General features: G+C 42.0%; 1 protein-coding gene across 1 annotated transcript in view; it reads right to left on the bottom strand.

Moving 5' to 3' along the window:
• Nucleotides 1–19,024, bottom strand: part of LOC124110635 (AP2-associated protein kinase 1-like) — a 71,249-nt gene that overhangs the window by 47,614 nt on the left and 4,611 nt on the right. Inside the window, exons 2-8 of the mRNA XM_046469953.2 lie at nucleotides 10,694–10,812; nucleotides 8,299–8,404; nucleotides 7,647–7,786; nucleotides 6,572–6,693; nucleotides 5,491–5,572; nucleotides 4,359–4,491; nucleotides 3,647–3,750 (exon numbers count right to left, since the gene is read on the bottom strand). Coding sequence (XP_046325909.2) covers nucleotides 3,647–3,750; nucleotides 4,359–4,491; nucleotides 5,491–5,572; nucleotides 6,572–6,693; nucleotides 7,647–7,786; nucleotides 8,299–8,404; nucleotides 10,694–10,812 — 806 coding nt within the window. The remainder of the gene's footprint in view (nucleotides 1–3,646; nucleotides 3,751–4,358; nucleotides 4,492–5,490; nucleotides 5,573–6,571; nucleotides 6,694–7,646; nucleotides 7,787–8,298; nucleotides 8,405–10,693; nucleotides 10,813–19,024) is intronic.

The raw sequence follows: 19,024 nt of genomic DNA, 5'->3' as shown, positions 1-19,024 counted from the left end.
CGACAGCTGGCCACATTCAGATATGAGGCAAACAGATCTAGGGTTGGGGTGTCGACCGTTTCACATAGTCTGGCCCGAGGCGCCGGAGAGCGTGAGGTGTCGGAGAGCTTGAGGCGCCTGGAACGCCGAAGATGGTGATTCTCGGGTGCGCCGGTCGAGTTTGTGGCGCCGGGAGAGGGGCGAGAACTCTGGGTCCGCAAACACCACACTACGGTGACGTCGTCAGTGGACACGATCAACAGGGCGTGACCGAGAATGCACTGTCAGCAAGTGCCCTCCTGGATACGCATTTATCTCGAGGCTGTTGCTGTGCCAATGGTGTTGATCTCTGGATCACAGGTGGTCACAATGTGGGCTGGCGTGGGCCACTAGCCACTGACAAGGTGGCAGGGGAGGTAGTCAGCAACAGGGGTCTGCGATTGCGTACCGTCGGTACGATTCGGAAAAAGGTGTGATCGCCTGCGAGCCAACCTCAAGTAGACGAAGTAAACCAGCTTCACAATCGACCGCCGGGGCATCGACGTAACCGGGTAGTAGGAAGTCGAGGCAATATGGCCATTGCACGAAGTAATGAGATCGTTTTCATCCCTGAAGCGGCGTATAAGTACTCCTGTTCTTACATCGAGGTGACGATGGAGGACGACAACACGATACGAGGCAGGTATGCAACAGGGGTCAGTGGGACGGCCGAGGGACTTTAAGTATCAAATCGACACTGTGTCCGGTAGTCAAGGCGGAAGATAGGAAGGTGTCGTAGTCGAAAAGATCAAACCGGACGAAGGAAGGCGATCTCTTCCATCCCTTGAACGCCTATAGGCGCTATCGTTCTTATAGCGAAGGGTTGATGAAACAAGGTTCCTCGTGACAGCCGTGTTGGTAGAGGAGGTCTATTGTTTCCAACATCCGTGCATGGATGGACTGCGACAGGCGCCTGGTTGAGTGGTATCACCAAGCGTACAGGTAGACATGGAAACCAATCTGTAGAAATACATGGCACCCCTTGCCATGGTAAGTTGACCTAAATCCGGTCGGAGTTGTTGACAGTCCAAGTACTTGACACGTGACATGTAAATCACTCTGCGCAGTAGCCGAGAAAACCGCCTTGGAGTCGGAACTGAGGTGCAAACTCCACACACAGACAATCCTCAATGAACTGTGTGAGAGACGATCAAGTGGTGTACCCGAGTTTTGCGATAAAACACGGAACCCCATGGGCGTCGTGCAAAACCCGGGGAGCGCCGAGGAAGAGTCTCTCTCAGGAACGCTGGCGCTAGGGTAGGGTAGAACAGCGTTGATGTCTGCGATGTCGACGAAGTAAACTCTTTGTCAGTGGATGTCGTCGTCGAATCTGATACAGACGCTGTTCACATGACGCTCTGTTTCGATGGAAACCCGCAGGTCATCTCTCCGGAATCATAGCGCTTTAAACGACGGGATTATGGATAACGTCTCAGTGGGCAAGTTGAATCAGACCAACTGTCTATTGGTTGAAATGATTCCACCCAGGAAGTAGAACGATATTTACGATCCCGAAGACCGACGGGAGAGTAGCGAAAGGAGCGGCGACAGTTGTTTCACCATGCTTCTCCGTGTGACGAGTTATGAGACGGCAGCAAGAGAAGAGGGCAGTGGCGCCGGGGAGGTGATTGCCGATGATGCCCCTTAAGCCGCAGTAGAAGATCGGATGGTCGGCTCGTTGATCTGAGCTTGATAAAGCTTGTTGATTGATCTGAAGCTTGTTGAGCGCCGAAGACATCAGAGGATGCGGAGGCGCCGGAGCGCGGAGACATCAGCGGCGCCGGTGGCGCCGAGTCATTGGAGGCGCCGAGTCAACAGCTTGTCATGAACAAGTCATGAAGCTTGTTGAGCGCCGAGACATCAGCGGCGCCGAGTCATCAGCTGGTCATGAACAAGTCATGAAGCTTGTTGAGCGCCGAGACATCAGCGGCGCCGTGTCATCAGAGGCGCCGGGAGCGCCGAGACATTGGAGGCGCCGAGTCATCAGAGGCGCCGGGAGCGCCGTGTCATCAGAGGCGCCGCGTCATCAGAGGCGCCGTGAGCGCCGTGGGCGCCGTGTCATCAGAGGCGCCGTGTCATCGGAGGCGCCGGGAGCGCCGTGTCATCAGAGGCGCCGCGTCATCAGAGGCGCCGGGAGCGCCGTGGGCGCCGTGAGCGCCGTGTCATCAGAGGCGCCGCGTCATCAGAGGCGCCGAGTCATCGGAGGCGCCGGGGGCGCCGGAGACATCAGCGTTGACGGTGTTGGAGACCGTGAACGGTCGTATGTCGTGCCAGGGGAGGCAGACTCTACGTTGGGAGCGCTGGAGCCGCCGGTGGACTAGGAGACCGTGAACGGTCGTATGTCGTGCCAGGGGAGGCAGACTCTACGTTGGGAGGGCTGGAGCCGCCAGTGGAGTAGGAGACCGTGAACGGTCGTATGTCGTGCCATGGGAGGCAGACTCTACGTTGGGAGCGCTGGAGCCGCCAGTGGAGTAGGAGACCGTGAACGGTCGTATGTCGTGCCATGGGAGGCAGACTCTACGTTGGGAGCCGCCGTGAAGCTCCGCTGAGCGCTGCTGCCGTCAACGTAGGTGGGGGTCGACGAGCACGTTGAGCGAGGTGTGTCCTGGATACTCGCATGAGCTGAAGGATCACAGCTACGAATGACTGCAACATCGGCACTGCCTTGTGAAAGTACAGGGCGTCGTACAATCACGGCAGAAAGGGGCGGCCCCGACCAGATTTGTTCCCGCGGAAACAAGTGCAGCGAGGCAGAAAATCTGGAATTTAAGCAAAACATAACTATGTGGCAAAGCCACAAAGTGCGGGAAGCATAATGTGTGGCCAATCACAAAGTATGGGAAGCATAAAGTAACTCAAAAACAGTATATTTTATTAAAGTTTATGAGATAAACAAGTACGCTAAAAGGGAGCGAAAAGGCAAAGCCTTAAGCAAACACGTAACCATGTGGCAAAACCACAGAGTACGGGAGACATAATGTAACTCATAAACTTCGTATTATATTGAAGTTTATGAGAAGAAACAATTACGCTGAGAGGTAGCGAAAAGGCAAGGCTTTAAGCACACCAAAACAACATACATAAATGTAATGTATTACCCAAGCCAAAGAGAGAATTCAAAACGCAGAACACGACATTACGTGGCCACGTGGTGAATGGCCAAAATGGCGGGAAAGAAAACAAAATGGCGGGAACAACATTGCGCCCGTAAATTACTGTGACGTGAGCCACAGACGAGCGATAAACGTTACAATTTACGAATGGGAAGACCCTAAGGTCACGGCCCATATCAGGTAACAATGTAGCAGCATATAATGAATGTAGAAACACGCAAAATATAAAAAACAAATAATAAGCTTTAATTTCCACAAGGGATACAAAGTACGTCCGTCCGTGGAGGTGACAAAGCAGTTATGTCTTTTTGTGTGACGTCATGACTTCCGGGTCACGTGCCGACTGTGAGAGGGCGCTGCCTCCTGGGCTGGTTGGGACAACTTTCTTCAGCAGCTGGATCTCACACAGTTCGTCTCTCTGTCAAACATAGCAGTAAATGCAATACGGAGTAATGCAGGATAAGTTAAAAAATATTGTTATTATATCTGAATATTGACAGAACGGACACACTTACATTCATATTTGGCACAGGGTTTTCCCTTCCCATTAAACGGAAAGCAACACAACACACTTGGTAGATGTCTGGTCTCTTTTCAGGCTCAACTTCAAGCATGAAAGCTGAAACAGATACACCACAAGAATAAGGAATGCTCTTCTAAGGTTTGAGAATTAATTTTTTTTTAAATGTTGTCAAGAAGAGAGAGTAAGAGGAAATGTTAGAGAGAAGAAATGCTTACAAATATAGCGTTATAACAATAGTGAGTGAGTGAGTATGGTTTTACGCCGCTTTTAGCAATATCACAGCGGGGGACACCAGAAATGGGCTTCTTACACTGTATCCATGTGGGGAATCGAACCCGGGTCTTCGGCGTGATGAGCGAATGATTTAACCACTTATGTAGATCATTGTCCATTAACGTAGATCAAGATTTTTTTTTGCTTCAGCAATATTCCAGCTATATAAATTTAGTTGCCTTCCACAACTCGCCTATTAATAAATTTTGCTTCCTTCCATGACTCACCTATTAATAAATTTTGCTTCCTTCCGCAACTCGCCTATTAATAAATTTCGCTTCCTTCCACAACTTGCCTATTAATAAATTTCACTTCCTTCCATGACTCACCAATTAATAAATTTCGCTCCCTTCCACGACTTCCCAATTAATAAATTTTGCTTCCATCCACGACTCACCTGTTTATAAAGATAGTTTCCTTCCATGACTCACCTATTAATGAATGTAGTTTCTTGGAGTATCTGGAGTGATCTGGGACAGTGTAATTACCACTCTGAATGGCCAGCGAGCTTTCTCCAAAAGGAAGTGAGAAGAAGCACAGTTTGTACAACAAGCAGCCCAGCGCCTGGAAGAAGGGAGAGAACCAACTGCACCAAGACAGGACAGACTGCGATGTCACAATGAGGGGTACAACTGGTTCACAATACATAGGAATCAATGATGAAGTCATCCCAAGCCGGCATACTTCCTTTCCATCATATTGTCAGATAGTGTCTATATCTCTTACTCTCTGCAATGGGCACAGTTTCATGAAGCAATCTTAGTGCAACAACTGCCTTACGCTTATACCAAATGGTGGAGTGAGTGAGCGTGTATGGTTTTATGCTGCTTTTAGCAATATTCCAGCCATATCACAGCGGGGGACACCAGAAATTGGCTTTACACATTGTACCCATGTCAGGAATCGAACCCAGGTCTTTGGCGTGACAAGTGAACGCTTTAACCACAAGGCTACCCGACCGCCCCCTAAATGGTGGACATTATGGAGATTGGAGTGCTGCAATCACTTTGTCTTGCAGTTGAAATAAATGTTCTAAGACTATGACGTGTTGGACCGGTTACATACACTATTCACAAGAAGTTAAAAAACACCTGATTCTTTCATATTACAATAGTTAATGTCATGCCACGTCAGATTATATAGTTGTAGACAGACAGACTAACTTTAGTCATACGAAAGAATCAGGTGAACTTTTCTTGAGTTGTAGTAGTAAACACATCAATACAAAACAATTATACTGTCTTTCCAATTAATCAGCTTCATATCAAGGGTCAAGCTATGATAAATGATAAGGTAAGTCCTTGGTAATATTCTAACTATATGACAGTGGTCTGTAAATAATCAAATCTGCAGCAGACATTCAAGTGACTGACATCATCTGCATCGATTCATACAATAAAGATACAATGACACGCTATCAACCATCACTGATTCTGATCCATTAAGTCGCCTCTTACCACAAGCATAGGTTGCTGGGATCCTATAGTCTTACTCATAATCTCCACAAGTTAGTAGTTGGAGTGTTGTCGATCATAGCAGTACATCTGGAACACAGAAACTCACCCATATGTCAGCCTTTGTTGTGATGGGTTTCCCCCCATAAAGATCAACCATCTCAGGTGCTCTATATGATAATGTTGTATATCTGGAAAGACATTCAGGTCATATGTAAATTACAAACACATTTCTTTCAGGTGCCTGAAGTCGACACTTTAAAAATTTTTTAAACAAAAACACTTATTACATTAATATGTACTTTCACAAAAGTACACCGGACAAACATGTGGAAAATAAATACATGAACATGCTTAACAAACAGTATAATTCACTGAGTGAGTGAGTGAGTGAGTGAGTGAGTGAGTGAGTGAGTGAGTGAGTGAGTGAGTGAGTGAGTGAGTGAGTGAGTGAGTGAGTGAGTGAGTGAGTGAGTGAGTGAGTGAGTGAGTGAGTGAGTGAGTGAGTGGGTGAGTGGGTGGATGGGTGGGTGGGTTGGTTGGTTAGGTTTGTTTTCACTCCACTTTGAACAGTATTCCAGTTATATCACAGCATGTCCGCTAGATTTGGAAGGAAAGCCTGAAGGGATGCAGGTCTTAGACGTTTACCACTTTGGTGAAATTCACAAGAATGGGTATGGTGCTAACAAACACAATAATCGGGGTAAACCAGGATTTGAACCCACAATCACAGGTTTCTGGCAGGGCCAAGGGACACAACTCTGGGGGCTGACTGGTGGCAGTGATAGTTTTGAGCTCTACGAATTGGCTATCGCTGTTAAGGGCTTGATGAACCTCACTGTCCAGAGTTTAATGGGACATTGACATTATCAACAACAATTCACTTTGCACCATGTTATCAAACAATACAATTACATGATAGGCTTTCTGTGTTTCAAGCAACAAAGTGTTTATATAATCTGCACTTAAGATGGTCTACATGCTATATCAACAGTCATGTCTTGGTGTTGTCTTGAGACAACATTACCATGAGACATCAAGTAGCAATTTTTGAAAATAAATCAGATGGTTTTCTTTGTTGTGTCAAAAATAAAATATATTCACAAATGCCAGCGTGTGTCCTGATGTTCATGCAATGTTTCAGACCTACTACCAAACTACCTGTTTCAGTCTGACGCTATTATACTAACTTTTGAATATCCTCTTCAATCTGTTTTACGTTATGAGATTCTGGCACCATGGTTCGACCTGTGGCGCTGCCAAAATCACACAACACATAGTTCCCCCCTTCTCCAATGAGGATGTTCTCAACCTGAAACATAGACAGTTCCATGTATGGGTTTAATGCTGCTTTGAACAGTATTCCAGTTATATTATTGCACGTCAGCTTCATGTGGGAGGTAGTGCAAAGTCATACAGATCTGACGTTCACAATTTAAGTGAAACCCACAAGCACGGGTATGGTGCCGACAAACCTGGAATCAAACAGGGCGACCTGGGATTAGAACTGTTTATTAGAGTGAGTGAGTTAGGTTTAACGCCGCTTTTAACAATATTCCAGTTGTATCACAGTGTGTCAGCTTAATGTGGGACGAAAGCCCAAAGTGATGCAGGTCTCAGACAGTTACCACTTTGGTGAAATCCACAAGCACGGGTATGGTGGTGACAAACCTAGAAACATAATCAGGGCGAATGGGGATTTGAACCAACGATCATAGGTTTCTGGAGTGTCCAAGGGAAGCAACTCTGCACCGCGAATCGCGGTGCCCCCACTGTTAATTTGAACCAATGATTAAAGGGTTATGGCATGCCCAAGGGACACCATTCTGCTCACAAATTGCTGCGCTTAAGACAATGAGCCACACATGGCCCCAATAATAGCATGAAAAGGAGGGCGGTCATCTACTTCCCACATGATACACACATCATCATGATCTTTTGTACAGAAGGAACAAGATTTATGTGACAACAGGATGAAAATAGATAAAGCCAGTGAGTTCTGTTGTTAGAAGCCTTTCTGACAGTGTTTTGTTGGTTTATTTGTTGTTTAACACCATACTCACCAATATTCCAGCTATATGATGGTGGTCTGTAAATAATTGAGTCTGGACCAGACAATCCAGTGACTGATCTACCCAAAATTGGTCCATGCATCAATCAAGTCAGTGATCCCGTTATTCGCCTTTCATGGCAAACATGGATTGCTGACGACCTATTCTACCAAGTTTTTCACGGGTCGACAGTGGTTTATTGACACTGGCTTACCTTGAGGTCCCTGTGTAATATGGGTGTCTGACAGTGGTGGAGACGAGACACTGCCTCAGACACATCACAGAATATTTTCAGCACTTCCTTCTCTGAGAAGCCACTGTTTATCCGGTCATTCATGAGTTGTATGACAGACCCTGGACACAGAACACAAAGTTAAGCCACCAATTATAAAACAAAGCATTTGCCACAACATTCACTCTGATTACAGCAGGCATTTTGATTTAAATTCAGCAGAATTAACTTCCTTAATTTCTGATATATGCTTGGAAATGCTGACATAGCCTTTACCAAAAACAAAACACAACTAATACTAAATGCAGCTGATCTTACATAAAAGAAAGAATGCTTTAGTTGATAAATGAGCTGAGAATAATTGTCAAATTTACTCTCATAAAATGAAATGTGCAGGAAATAGAAAGTCAGTGTCCAATGCTACTGCAGTACGATGACACTGCATTCAGCAATATTCCATCGACATGGAGGCAGCCTTTAAATAACTGAGTCTGGACCATACAGTCCAGTGACTAGATTTTGAGAATGTTGTGGTACGCTATCACGCCTCTTTCAACCAACATAGGCTCCTGGAGACCTACTCTGACCTGGAACCCCCTGGGGCATATATTAACTATGTGCACATGCATCCTACCTCTGCAGTATTGCATCAGGATGAGAACCTCGTACACTCTGTTTGGGGTGACCGTGACGCTGGAGTCAAGGAAATGGATGATATTCTTGTGACCACTGAGGTCTCGCTGCAAATGAAATATGGTTGAAATTCTTATTCAGTGCACAATTAAATTCAATATCTTGATCTGTTTGTTTTGATTGATGTTTAACGCAGCACTCAGCAATATTCCAGCTATATCATGGCAGTCTTTAGGCTAAAAAAAATAATAGTCTTGTTCTCAAGCACTGCCCACATCATCATAAAGTTCACTGCACATTTCGTTCATGAGTTTCAATTTTTTTTGTGCAATGTGTTTAGTATTAGGATTTATATATTTTTTTTGAAAATGGAAATAAATACAAAACATGCGGCAGACTTGATGATGATCAGTGATGATGCGGGTGGTGCCTGAGAACCAAGACTATTATTTTTTTTAAGCCTTAAATAATCCAGTCTGGACCAGACAATCCAGTGATTGACATCATGAGCCACGATTACGCAATTGGGATACGATGACATGCATCCATCAAGTCAGCTAGCCACCTGATACCGTTAGTCAAATCTTACGACCAACATAGTCACCTTTTTACGGCAGGCATGGGTTGCTGAAGACCTTTTCTAACCTGGATCTTCGCAGGTCGTACAAGTGTTACAACAAACTTAAAGTCCAGATTAGCTGCATATTTGCATAAAATACACTTAATACATCACCATGACCCAATTAAGTTGGAGTTGCTTGCATACATATACCCATGAAAAATTAAAAAATTTTAATAGTATATCAACACTGTGTGTAATTAGCCAATGTAGCCTTTCCAGCTTGCATACCCACATATCTTGACGCATCAATATCTTCTATTGAATGCAGGCACCACCTGTACATAAACTCTACTGCAGTGCACAAAAGGACTATGTCCTGCTTACTGCAACTGAGACAGGTGTTGTTGTGAGTTATGCAACATTGGGCGGCACATGCACAGAATAAACTTAGAATTTACCTGAAACATCAATTTAAGCAGAATTATTAAAAAAAATGTCTACCCATTGGTATCAAAACACCCAGTAGACTTGGTTGGTTGGTTTGTTGTTTTATGCCACGCTCAGCAATATTCCAGCTATGAGCAATCGATCCACGCAATTGGGATTGATGACATGCCTCAAACCAAGTCAGCAAGCCTTACCATCCGATCCCGTTAAACGCCTCTTACGACAAGCATAGTCGCCTTTTTATGACAAGCATGGGTTGCTGAAGACCTATTCTAACCCAGATCTTCACGGGTCCCCAGAAGACTGAATCCGGGGGAGGTAAAACATAATAAATACACAAACAGTACAATCAGATACCCAATGGGAATGACAAGAATGAGTAAATACTCAATGGTTTATAAAACATTATCTGGAGCCCTGGTTTTGTTTAATACTGTTTTGAACAATTGTGTGTCAGCTTGACGTGGGAGGAAGGATTGGATTGGATTGGATTGGATTGGATTGTTGTTTAACGCCGCACTCAGCAATATTCCAGCTATATGACGGCGGTCTGTAAATAATCGAGTCTGGACCAGACAATCCAGTGATTAATATCATGAGCATCAATCCACGCATTGGGATCGATGACATGCATCAACCAAGTCAGCGAGCCTGACCTACCGATCCCTTTAGTCGCCTTTTACGACAAGCATAGTCACCTTTTACGGCAAGCATGGGTTGCTGAAGACCTATTCTATCCCAGATCTTCACGGGTCCCCAGAAGACTGAATCCGAGGGAGTTAAAACATAATAAATACACAAACAGTACAATCAGATACCCAATTGGAATGACAAGAATGAGTAAATACTCAATGGTTTATAAAACATTATCTGGAGCCCTGGTTTTGTTTAATACTGTTTTGAACAATTGTGTGTCAGCTTGACGAGGGAGGAAGGACAGAAATAGTGCAGGTCTGCGTACGTTTACCATCTTGGTGAAGCTGATGAGCATGGCATGGTACTGACAAACCAAGAACCATAATCAAGGTGACCGGGATCCGAAAACATTTCTGGCATGCCTAAGGGCAGCTCTTACCAGCAAATTGCGGCACCTTATACCGTTATATGAATAGGCCATTAGTCCATCACACAAACTTAATGGTTTGTGAAAAGGTCTTTGACTCAATCAAGTGTTAAAGCATATCATCTTAAATCGAAAATGTGATCAGCCCAGCTGGATGCATGACTGATGCTACCTGATTACAAGCTCTTGTGAGGGTAAGACACTGGGGCTCACAACATCAGAAGAACTGAAAGGCACAAATCCAGTCCACTTCAAGTGCCAATAGGACGTTATGGCAATAATTGGGTAATTATGTGCAATCATTACCAATAGATGAGTACTCACAGCAATTTTGATTTCTTTTTGACAGACTGCCAAATCACGGTCATTGTTGACGTACATGCGCTTGAGGGCATAGCGGGATCCATTTTGAGCCTTCACCAAAAACACAATGGCAAAACCACCTGGAAAAGAAACAGAATTGATCAGTTATTGTCGTCGGTTTCATTCAGTGCCAGCTGCCGCAACACGTGACAGTCAAAGCTCAAACTGCGGATCAATCTCAAGTAACTCTAGACTTCTCCTAGCTCTAACGCTTGCTGAGTGATGTATAGAGTTATAACCAATGTCAAACAAGACACTATATAACAAGGATTACACTGCAGTAAGTTAGTGACATAGACATTTGTATCTAAGCCAAAGTAATGGAATTATAACGATTGGGTTGGGAAATTGAGGAACTTGTACAATCATAAGAGACTGCAGGTCTTTTCAGCCAACATTTAAGGTTACATTTTTTCATTAAGTAATTTCCAGGAGACACACAGAGGAGAAAATATGTTATAACCTTTTCATAAAAACAGCCTTCAAAATTCATGCTAGTCCATGACTAAATTGTGCTGAGGACAGAGTAAAACCAATGATTGTAGTTCTCATTGACTAGTAGCATTTGAGAGCTATAACATTGAACCATTTTTCAAAGCTTCACTTTATCTACAGCTTGAATAAACTTGAATAAAACTGACAGAAAATGAAAACATAGTACACATTTTTGTCTTGTACAAGCATGACTAGCTACAAACTCTGAGGACTAATCTCTAAAAAAGGCTGAATAAATGATTCATTTCCACATGTGTTCATGTAAGCATTTTAAGTCAGTTAACACGAACAGTTGAATGTTTACCGGTAGCTTAATCCTTCACAGGGATGAAATTAAGCTGTCAACATTTACGTGACAGACATGTACACAGTATTAAAAATGATTTATTTATTTATTTATTTGTTTGTTTCACACTTAACCCAGCAATATGACAGCGGTCTGTAAATAACCAAGTCTGAACCAGACAATCCAGTGAGTGAATATGGTTTTACGAATATGGTTTTATGGGAAATCGAAATGTCTTCAGCGTGACTTGTGAAAGCATTAACCACTAGGCTACCCCCCCCCCCCCACCTCATGACAATCCAGTGACTGACATCATGAGTATTGATCTAAGCAATTGGGATACAATGAAATGCATCAACCAAGTCAGTGAGCCTGACCACCTGATCCCGTTAGTTGCCTATTACAACAAACATGGGTTGCTGAAGACCAATTCTAACCCGGATCTTCATGGGTCTATTTACTAAAAATAAGACCTAAAAGCCTTCAATGATAGCAGTGTTTGAAATACATAAAATTGACAACAGCTACTGCCATTAGGACCAATAGACTTCAGAGTGAGTGAGTGAGTTGGGTTTAACGTCGCTTTTAACAGTATTCCAGTCATATTGCAGCATGTCAGCTTAATGTGGGAGGAAAGCCTGAAGTGATGCAGGTTTCAGACGTTAACCACTTCGGTGAAACCCATGAGCACGGGTATGGTGCTGACAAACCTAGAAACATAATTGGGGCGAACCGGGATTCGAACCCACAATCATAGGTTTCTGGCGTGCCCAAGGGACGCAACTCTGCACAGCGAATCCAGCGCCTTAGACGACTGGGCCACCCGAGCCCCCACAGACTTCAAAAGCTGCAGGCCCTGACTAAACTCTTCAGGCTCTCATTAAAAAATACTGCAGCTTACTGTGACAAATAAATAGACTCATAAATTTACTGCAGGCCACAAGGACTATGGGCCCAACATGAGATCTACCTGCCACGGGCTTAAGGGCGGGCAGGCACTCACTTTCTCACTGACTGATAGAAATATATATACATGATACACATGTTACAGTGACAATACCTGGTGAGTGTCAGATGTTACTGTGGGAGTGTGATGATTCTAGTATGTCTTCATGTTTACTCTCACCACATGTGGTGGTGAAAGGTCCACCCAGTTACCCTATTGGGCGACAGATAGGGATGTGTACCATATCAATATATCAGTAATTTTTAATATTGATGCAGTTTCGATACAAATGACTGAATATTGATCTGTATTAATAATTCACTGCCCGAGACCTGTTCACATTTATTAAGGTCACCATGGTAAAGATTGACAATGAGGCAGAAATTCAATTCTAAGGATCTAACAGATCAGCCTAGTGCATATTTAGCATTAATAATTGCGGGTCTAATTAGTAATGTTAACTTTACACATACAGAATAATTAATTGTATTGTTGGTCGATGTATCAAAATATCGCGGTACTTATATATCGACTTCACTCTAAAACTTTCAACTAACTACAGCCCTAGTGACCATCAATACATAGTTAAACAATTCCCTTTGTTCTGTGTCAATATGACTGAAACATTAACTGAGGAACCTTTGGGGGTCTCTAGAAAAATACTAAAATCTTAGAGCAATCATATTACATTATACATCTTATGACTAGTAAAGCATACCTTATTTGAAATTATTTTCATTCTTTTTCAATCTTATTAAATTGGGAATAAAATATTCATATTCAACTGGCATTAACATATATAAGTTTGATTCACCATGTTTCAGAGATTCCGTTACCTAGGCAATATGGAGCTCTTGCCCATGTATGTGTAGATCTATGTTCACTGTTTTCATAGGTTGGGTTCCAAATTCCATGTACTACAAGGACAATGGCACAGCTAAGATAAGTTCCAGGTGCCTGAAGTCCCCACTTAGAAATCACATTTTTTTAAAGCAAAAGCACTTATTACATCGAATGGACTTTCACAAAAGTACAACGGACAAGAATGTGAAAAATAAATACATAAACATGCTTAATGAACAGTATAATCCAGTGAGTGAGTGAGTGAGAGAGAGAGAGAGAGAGAGAGAGAAAGAGTATTGTTATACACTGCTTTTAGCAATATTCCAGCAATATCACAGCGAGGGACATGGGATTCACACATTGTACCTATGTGGGGAATCGAACCTGGGTCTTCGGCGTGACGAGCGAACGCTTTAACCACTAGGCTACCCCACTGCCCCTAATTCACAAAGTTTGTTTGTTGTTTAACGCCGCACTCAGCAATATTCCAGCTATATGATGGTGGTCTGTAAAACCTGGGGATGCAGAAACTGAAAAGGATATTATGTTTAAAAAAACAACAAATCCTTTCTTACACCATTTATTTTTATATGGGGCTCCACTTCCCTGAGCAACAGGGATTTCTGAATAAAAACATAATCATAATCATAATCATAAAAAATAAAATATAAAATAAGCAACAAACATGGTGAAACGACATTCACAGAGGTTGAAGATGGGATCAAAAGTATTGTTCTTGTTGGCATACTTCAAATTCATATGGCACACTTCAGTGATTGAGTTAATATTTAACGTCACATCGGCATTATTTCAGCCATATCGTGATGAATGGCACACTTGAAAGAAATGGGGTCACTTGCCAATAAGTAGTTAACTCAAACGGATTTTTCGGGAGCGATGCTTTCTGCTATTGTCATTTTAGTACAGAAAATAAAGCTGAAATTCATGTTCCTTAAATCTGCTTAAGCATGTTAAGTAACTATTTCTTTTTCTGTGAAATATGATTCAAGTGTAAACTTAAAGAGGCAGTGATCATGCTAAAATGGCTGTTTCCTCAAACTACAAAGCTCTTGAACAACTGATGTGACAAGGAAACTGGAGGAAGAGCAGGAAGTAGAGACTGTTAATATCAGGAACCTATATGTCATTGTCTTCTTGCTTCGGGTCATTTTAGGTCAAACCCAGATTCTCTTTATTCCTAAAACAGGTCAACAATATTGCTGAGTGTGGACTTTCTGGTCAAGGTATAGACTTCCAGAATTAACCTACATTCAACTTAAAAATCAGTTTTGCAACAGAACTAGCAAAAGAAAATATAATTCATAACATCTAACACCTGAGCATGCTGTGAGAGTAAGCCAATGTGAACAGCTTTTCAATTTTATTTTAATCGCTATCATGCGAGAAGAAAACCTGAAAAAATGCTGACTCTATGTGAGTGAAATCAACGACCACAGCTATGACACTTCCAAACCAAGAATCATAAGGATACATCTCAGAACTGAACCTCCAAACAGTGGATCTTGGTAGCCAAGGGATGCAACTCTGCAAAGCTAGTTCAATTCAGTGCCTTAAACTACTTGGTCACCAGAAGCCATTATTAAACTAATGATAGTATTTTCATTTGTTATAAATCTAATTCAAAATGAACCCTTTAGGGTTTCTTTACAAAACTGACATGCAAATAGTTACTCTTGAAGAGGTCAGTATGCGAAAACAAGGGCCCGACCCCTGAGGTGGTACAAGGGCCCGACCCCTGAGGTGGTACAAGGGCCCGACCCCTGAGGTGGTACAAGGGCCCGACCCCTGAGGTGGTACAAGGGCCCGACCCCTGAGGTGGTACAAGGGCCCGACCCCTGAGGTGGTATGACCGAATCACGGTTGCAGGCCAAGATCCAGTCAGACCAGAGAAGGGGTCGGTTGATCATGTGACGAGTCAATATTTGAGGTCAGTGATAGCCATGTTTCGGGGGAAAACCTTGAAATGTACTGTTCGTCACTTGATGGGGATTAACTAATACTAGTAATAGAATTGCAAGATTCTTAATAGAGGTAAAACAACATTGTTTGAAGGAATTTACATGAAAAGTCTTTAAGATATCAAGGCTTGATATCAACATTTGGATTGGACTGTATGTCAATTCATTTTTCCGATCTCAATGAGATATCCCTTCAATTTTGTATTGTTACGTCTTGAAATGGTTTTGCGATACATTTTAGAAACAGACTTGATGTTCAATTGATTCATATTTCCAAATTTGGAAAAGATCAAATTCTATATCTGAAAAATCACTATTTCAGAAAATGGCACCACTTTCAACATGTTCACCTGTATAACCAAGAGCTTCAGATGGCTGTGGGTCACCACATAGCAATTCCATTTAACAGACAGTTTGCTTAAGTTGTCGTTTTTTTTACCGATAGAAATGCTAAGCAAGGCGTCACATGTTTTATAATTTCACAATTAAAAAGTAAATAGTAAGCATTAGTCCTACATCCAGTATTGATTTAATCAAACAATACACAGACACAGCCTTAGAAATTGGCACTGGTCCTATAGTCCTTGCTAAACGGCCCAATAGTTAAGGTACTATAAGGAATAGTAGAAATTTGCCATTTTTAAGGGTTTTGCTATATTTATATGCTTTCATATGAGGACTAGTGAACTAAAAATGTTAGTTTCTACAGCCATTAAAAAATGTAATTGAAATTCTGAGTAGCCTGTGTTGTTGCATCAGACTTTCTGTATCATAGGGAAACACTGTCACGAAAAGCTGAAGGAAAAAAACTGGAAGTAGATATTTCTGGGGCAGTAGCCTGCTGAAAAAGAGAAAGAAGTGACTCTTGTTCAGTTTGAAATGTGGGTATATTGGCCAATGTGATCTGATTAAAGGCTGTCCAAACAGAAATTTGTGTTTTGTTTATTTGACTTACTGACTTTTGCCATTGACTTATTACATTTCTTGGGGCCAAGTCATTGACCTCTGTACAGCTTTCTGTCCAACTCACTGCAACCCACTCAACTAGACATGGCTGGCTGACATGAATGCATAGTTTTGTGAAGAAACATCGACCAGATTTTATGATGAATAAATAATGCAAATGCTTATCACTTCCATTCAATAATGGCTGGGGGCAGATCTTTCTGGTCAAGATTACAGCACAATACTGCTTAAATATTTCAACTGTGGAATCTGTGGAATCTCTGGAAAGAAAGATTTGGGCTTAATGATACATAAATAACTTTGGACAACATTTCTTTTCTATTACTGTGTCTCAGTTCAATGTGGGATGCCAAAGGTGAGGCAGGTCTCAGTTGTTTCCCACAAGCATGGGAATGGTACTCATAAGCCAGGAACCATAACGCGGGTAAATCTGAAACTGAGCTTTAACCTCGTAACCAGAAGACGTTAGGCTTAGTATGTGGACTGATCACACCAAGCCAGAATAAATTGTATTTGATTCTGGCTGCAGACCAGTGGCTAAAATAGCAGACTGCTTCATGGTTTGGGATCCACTTTTAGCTCAGGTCTTGGTGCATTTAGTTACGGAATATGGGTAATAATTAATCATAATCAGAAATCAGAAGACAATCAAGTGGATTTTAAACATGTTGCAACTTGAATCAAATTTGCTAAGACTGACAATGAATCCCAATCAGGATATGTCCTTAAAACATTCAATAAATATCTCCTCAATGATACTGACCTTTCATATAAATCACTTTGGTTCTACCAAACAGCTTTATCAATTATAATAACTTGTGTTACCAAATGTAAAGCCTCAAGAACTTAATGATGTTGTGAAAGGTTTGATAACAAAACCTTTGTCAGTAAGTTAAACTAATGGCTCAACTTTGACCTCAACTGTTGATGATAATAATAACAATAACAATACTAATAGTATTGCATACTTATTACATGTATATAGCTCTAACATTGGGATTATGAAAAGGACCCCTTGACTTTCATGCTTAATTTTGACAACTGTGGTAATAATGTATCTTTAATGTTTTATTATTTTTTATGAATTTTATCTTATCAAATAAACTAAACTGCATGTTGCTTCAGGGGACACAATCTTAGGGGAAACTGTCCTTTGTACTGTTAGATATCACCTCACAAAAATCCCCAGGAAGTTTGGCCCTAACATTAGACAATCTGACTAGAGCTTGTGCTATATTACATTCCTGCTACATTATTTTTTTCTTGAAGGAAAGTAAGCTCTTATTTAACATGTGACAAGTTCTCATACAAAACAGTGTGTGGTGAATCACAGCTTCACAGGAAATCACGGGATCTCCCCAATTAGTTCAGAAAACCTGACCTGATGACCTGGTACTCAGAAATGTATTTTAGCTATATGACCATGGTCTGTAAAGTAAGGAAAATACAAATTTCCAATAATTATGATGCTATAAGATGCGACTAAATGTATCGGATGGTCAGGCTTAGTGATTTGGTTGATTGTATGTCATCATATCCAAAATTGATGCTCATGTCAGTCAGTGGATTGTCTGGTCCAGACCTGATTTCTTTTCATCTCTGAGTCTGGCTGCTAGAGTGAGTGAGTGAGTATGGTTTTACGCTGCTTTTAGCAATATTCCAGCAATATCACGGCGGTGACCCCAGAAATGGGCTTCACACATTGTACCCATGTCAGGAATCGAACCCGGGTCTTCGGCGTGACGAGCGAACGCTTTAACCACTAGGCTCCCCGACCGCCCCTCTGGCTGCTAGAAGTCTTCACAATGACAACACCGTGTGACTTATAACATCAAAAGGGGGAAAAGCTCTAACCTTAGCCCATGTAACCTATGTACAGAATTTGTGTCAAAATCTAGCAGGTAAGTTCAAACACTCTGCAGCTTGAAGTTTTGCCATGGGGCTCTGCAAACAAGAGAAATGTAGATCCTATTCACAGGAAGTATAGTTTAGGAAGCATAGTCATGTGAATATTGTGACTCCCAAGATTGAAGAGGGCAGATTTGCTGCTCTTTCTTTACATAGCCGGGTCACACGTACTTATTGTATACAATTTCAAGGCAATGTTCGTCTTGTTCCCAAAATGCAGGAAAAATAATGTATCTTTCTTTAAACGTGATCCAGGTCGCAGAGCTCCAGATAAGCGTTTGGTGTTGTGGGTATTTTACCCATGCATTTTAAAATCATTGGGTATCAGTAATTCTATCTGGGTATTCAAATTTCTTTTACCCACTAGTTTTTGGGTATTTAAGTTAAATATTTAAAAACACTATTCATCTAGTCCCTGCAAACTGGTGTCGTGTGGGTTCGAGGGCTTTGTAGGACTCAAAAATTCCACGATACTTCCACAAGAAAGTGTGATGGCAAATGATCATGATGTAAGTGTCATCGTGGAGTTTGGCAAGGTTGACGGAATGCCTGTTTATAATTTCAAAATAAGTTGCTGATTTGTGAATCGAATACGCAGGGTTACTTCACAATATTTTGATGATACGCACAAGTTTTATTTTTGTAGCGTATCTGTAATGTTTGTTGCGTATTTGATATGCTTGGATTTTATTTTACTGTGTATTTTGGCATTTCTGATGCGTATTTTACGCAGATACGCAGCTTATCTGGAGCTCTGGGTCGTTCCATTGCTCATAGGTGAAGTACAAAGAAAACTATAAATGTACAGATAATAACCTAAGAATCTAGGACATAATTTTGTAAAAAGACTGCTGATTATATGGTGAGTT

The sequence above is a fragment of the Haliotis rufescens genome, unplaced genomic scaffold (assembly GCF_023055435.1).
Source record: "Haliotis rufescens isolate VD_foot unplaced genomic scaffold, xgHalRufe1.0.p SCAF_11, whole genome shotgun sequence".
Taxonomy (NCBI): Eukaryota; Metazoa; Mollusca; class Gastropoda; order Lepetellida; family Haliotidae; genus Haliotis; species Haliotis rufescens.
This window is presented reverse-complemented; position numbering and strand designations above follow the sequence as displayed.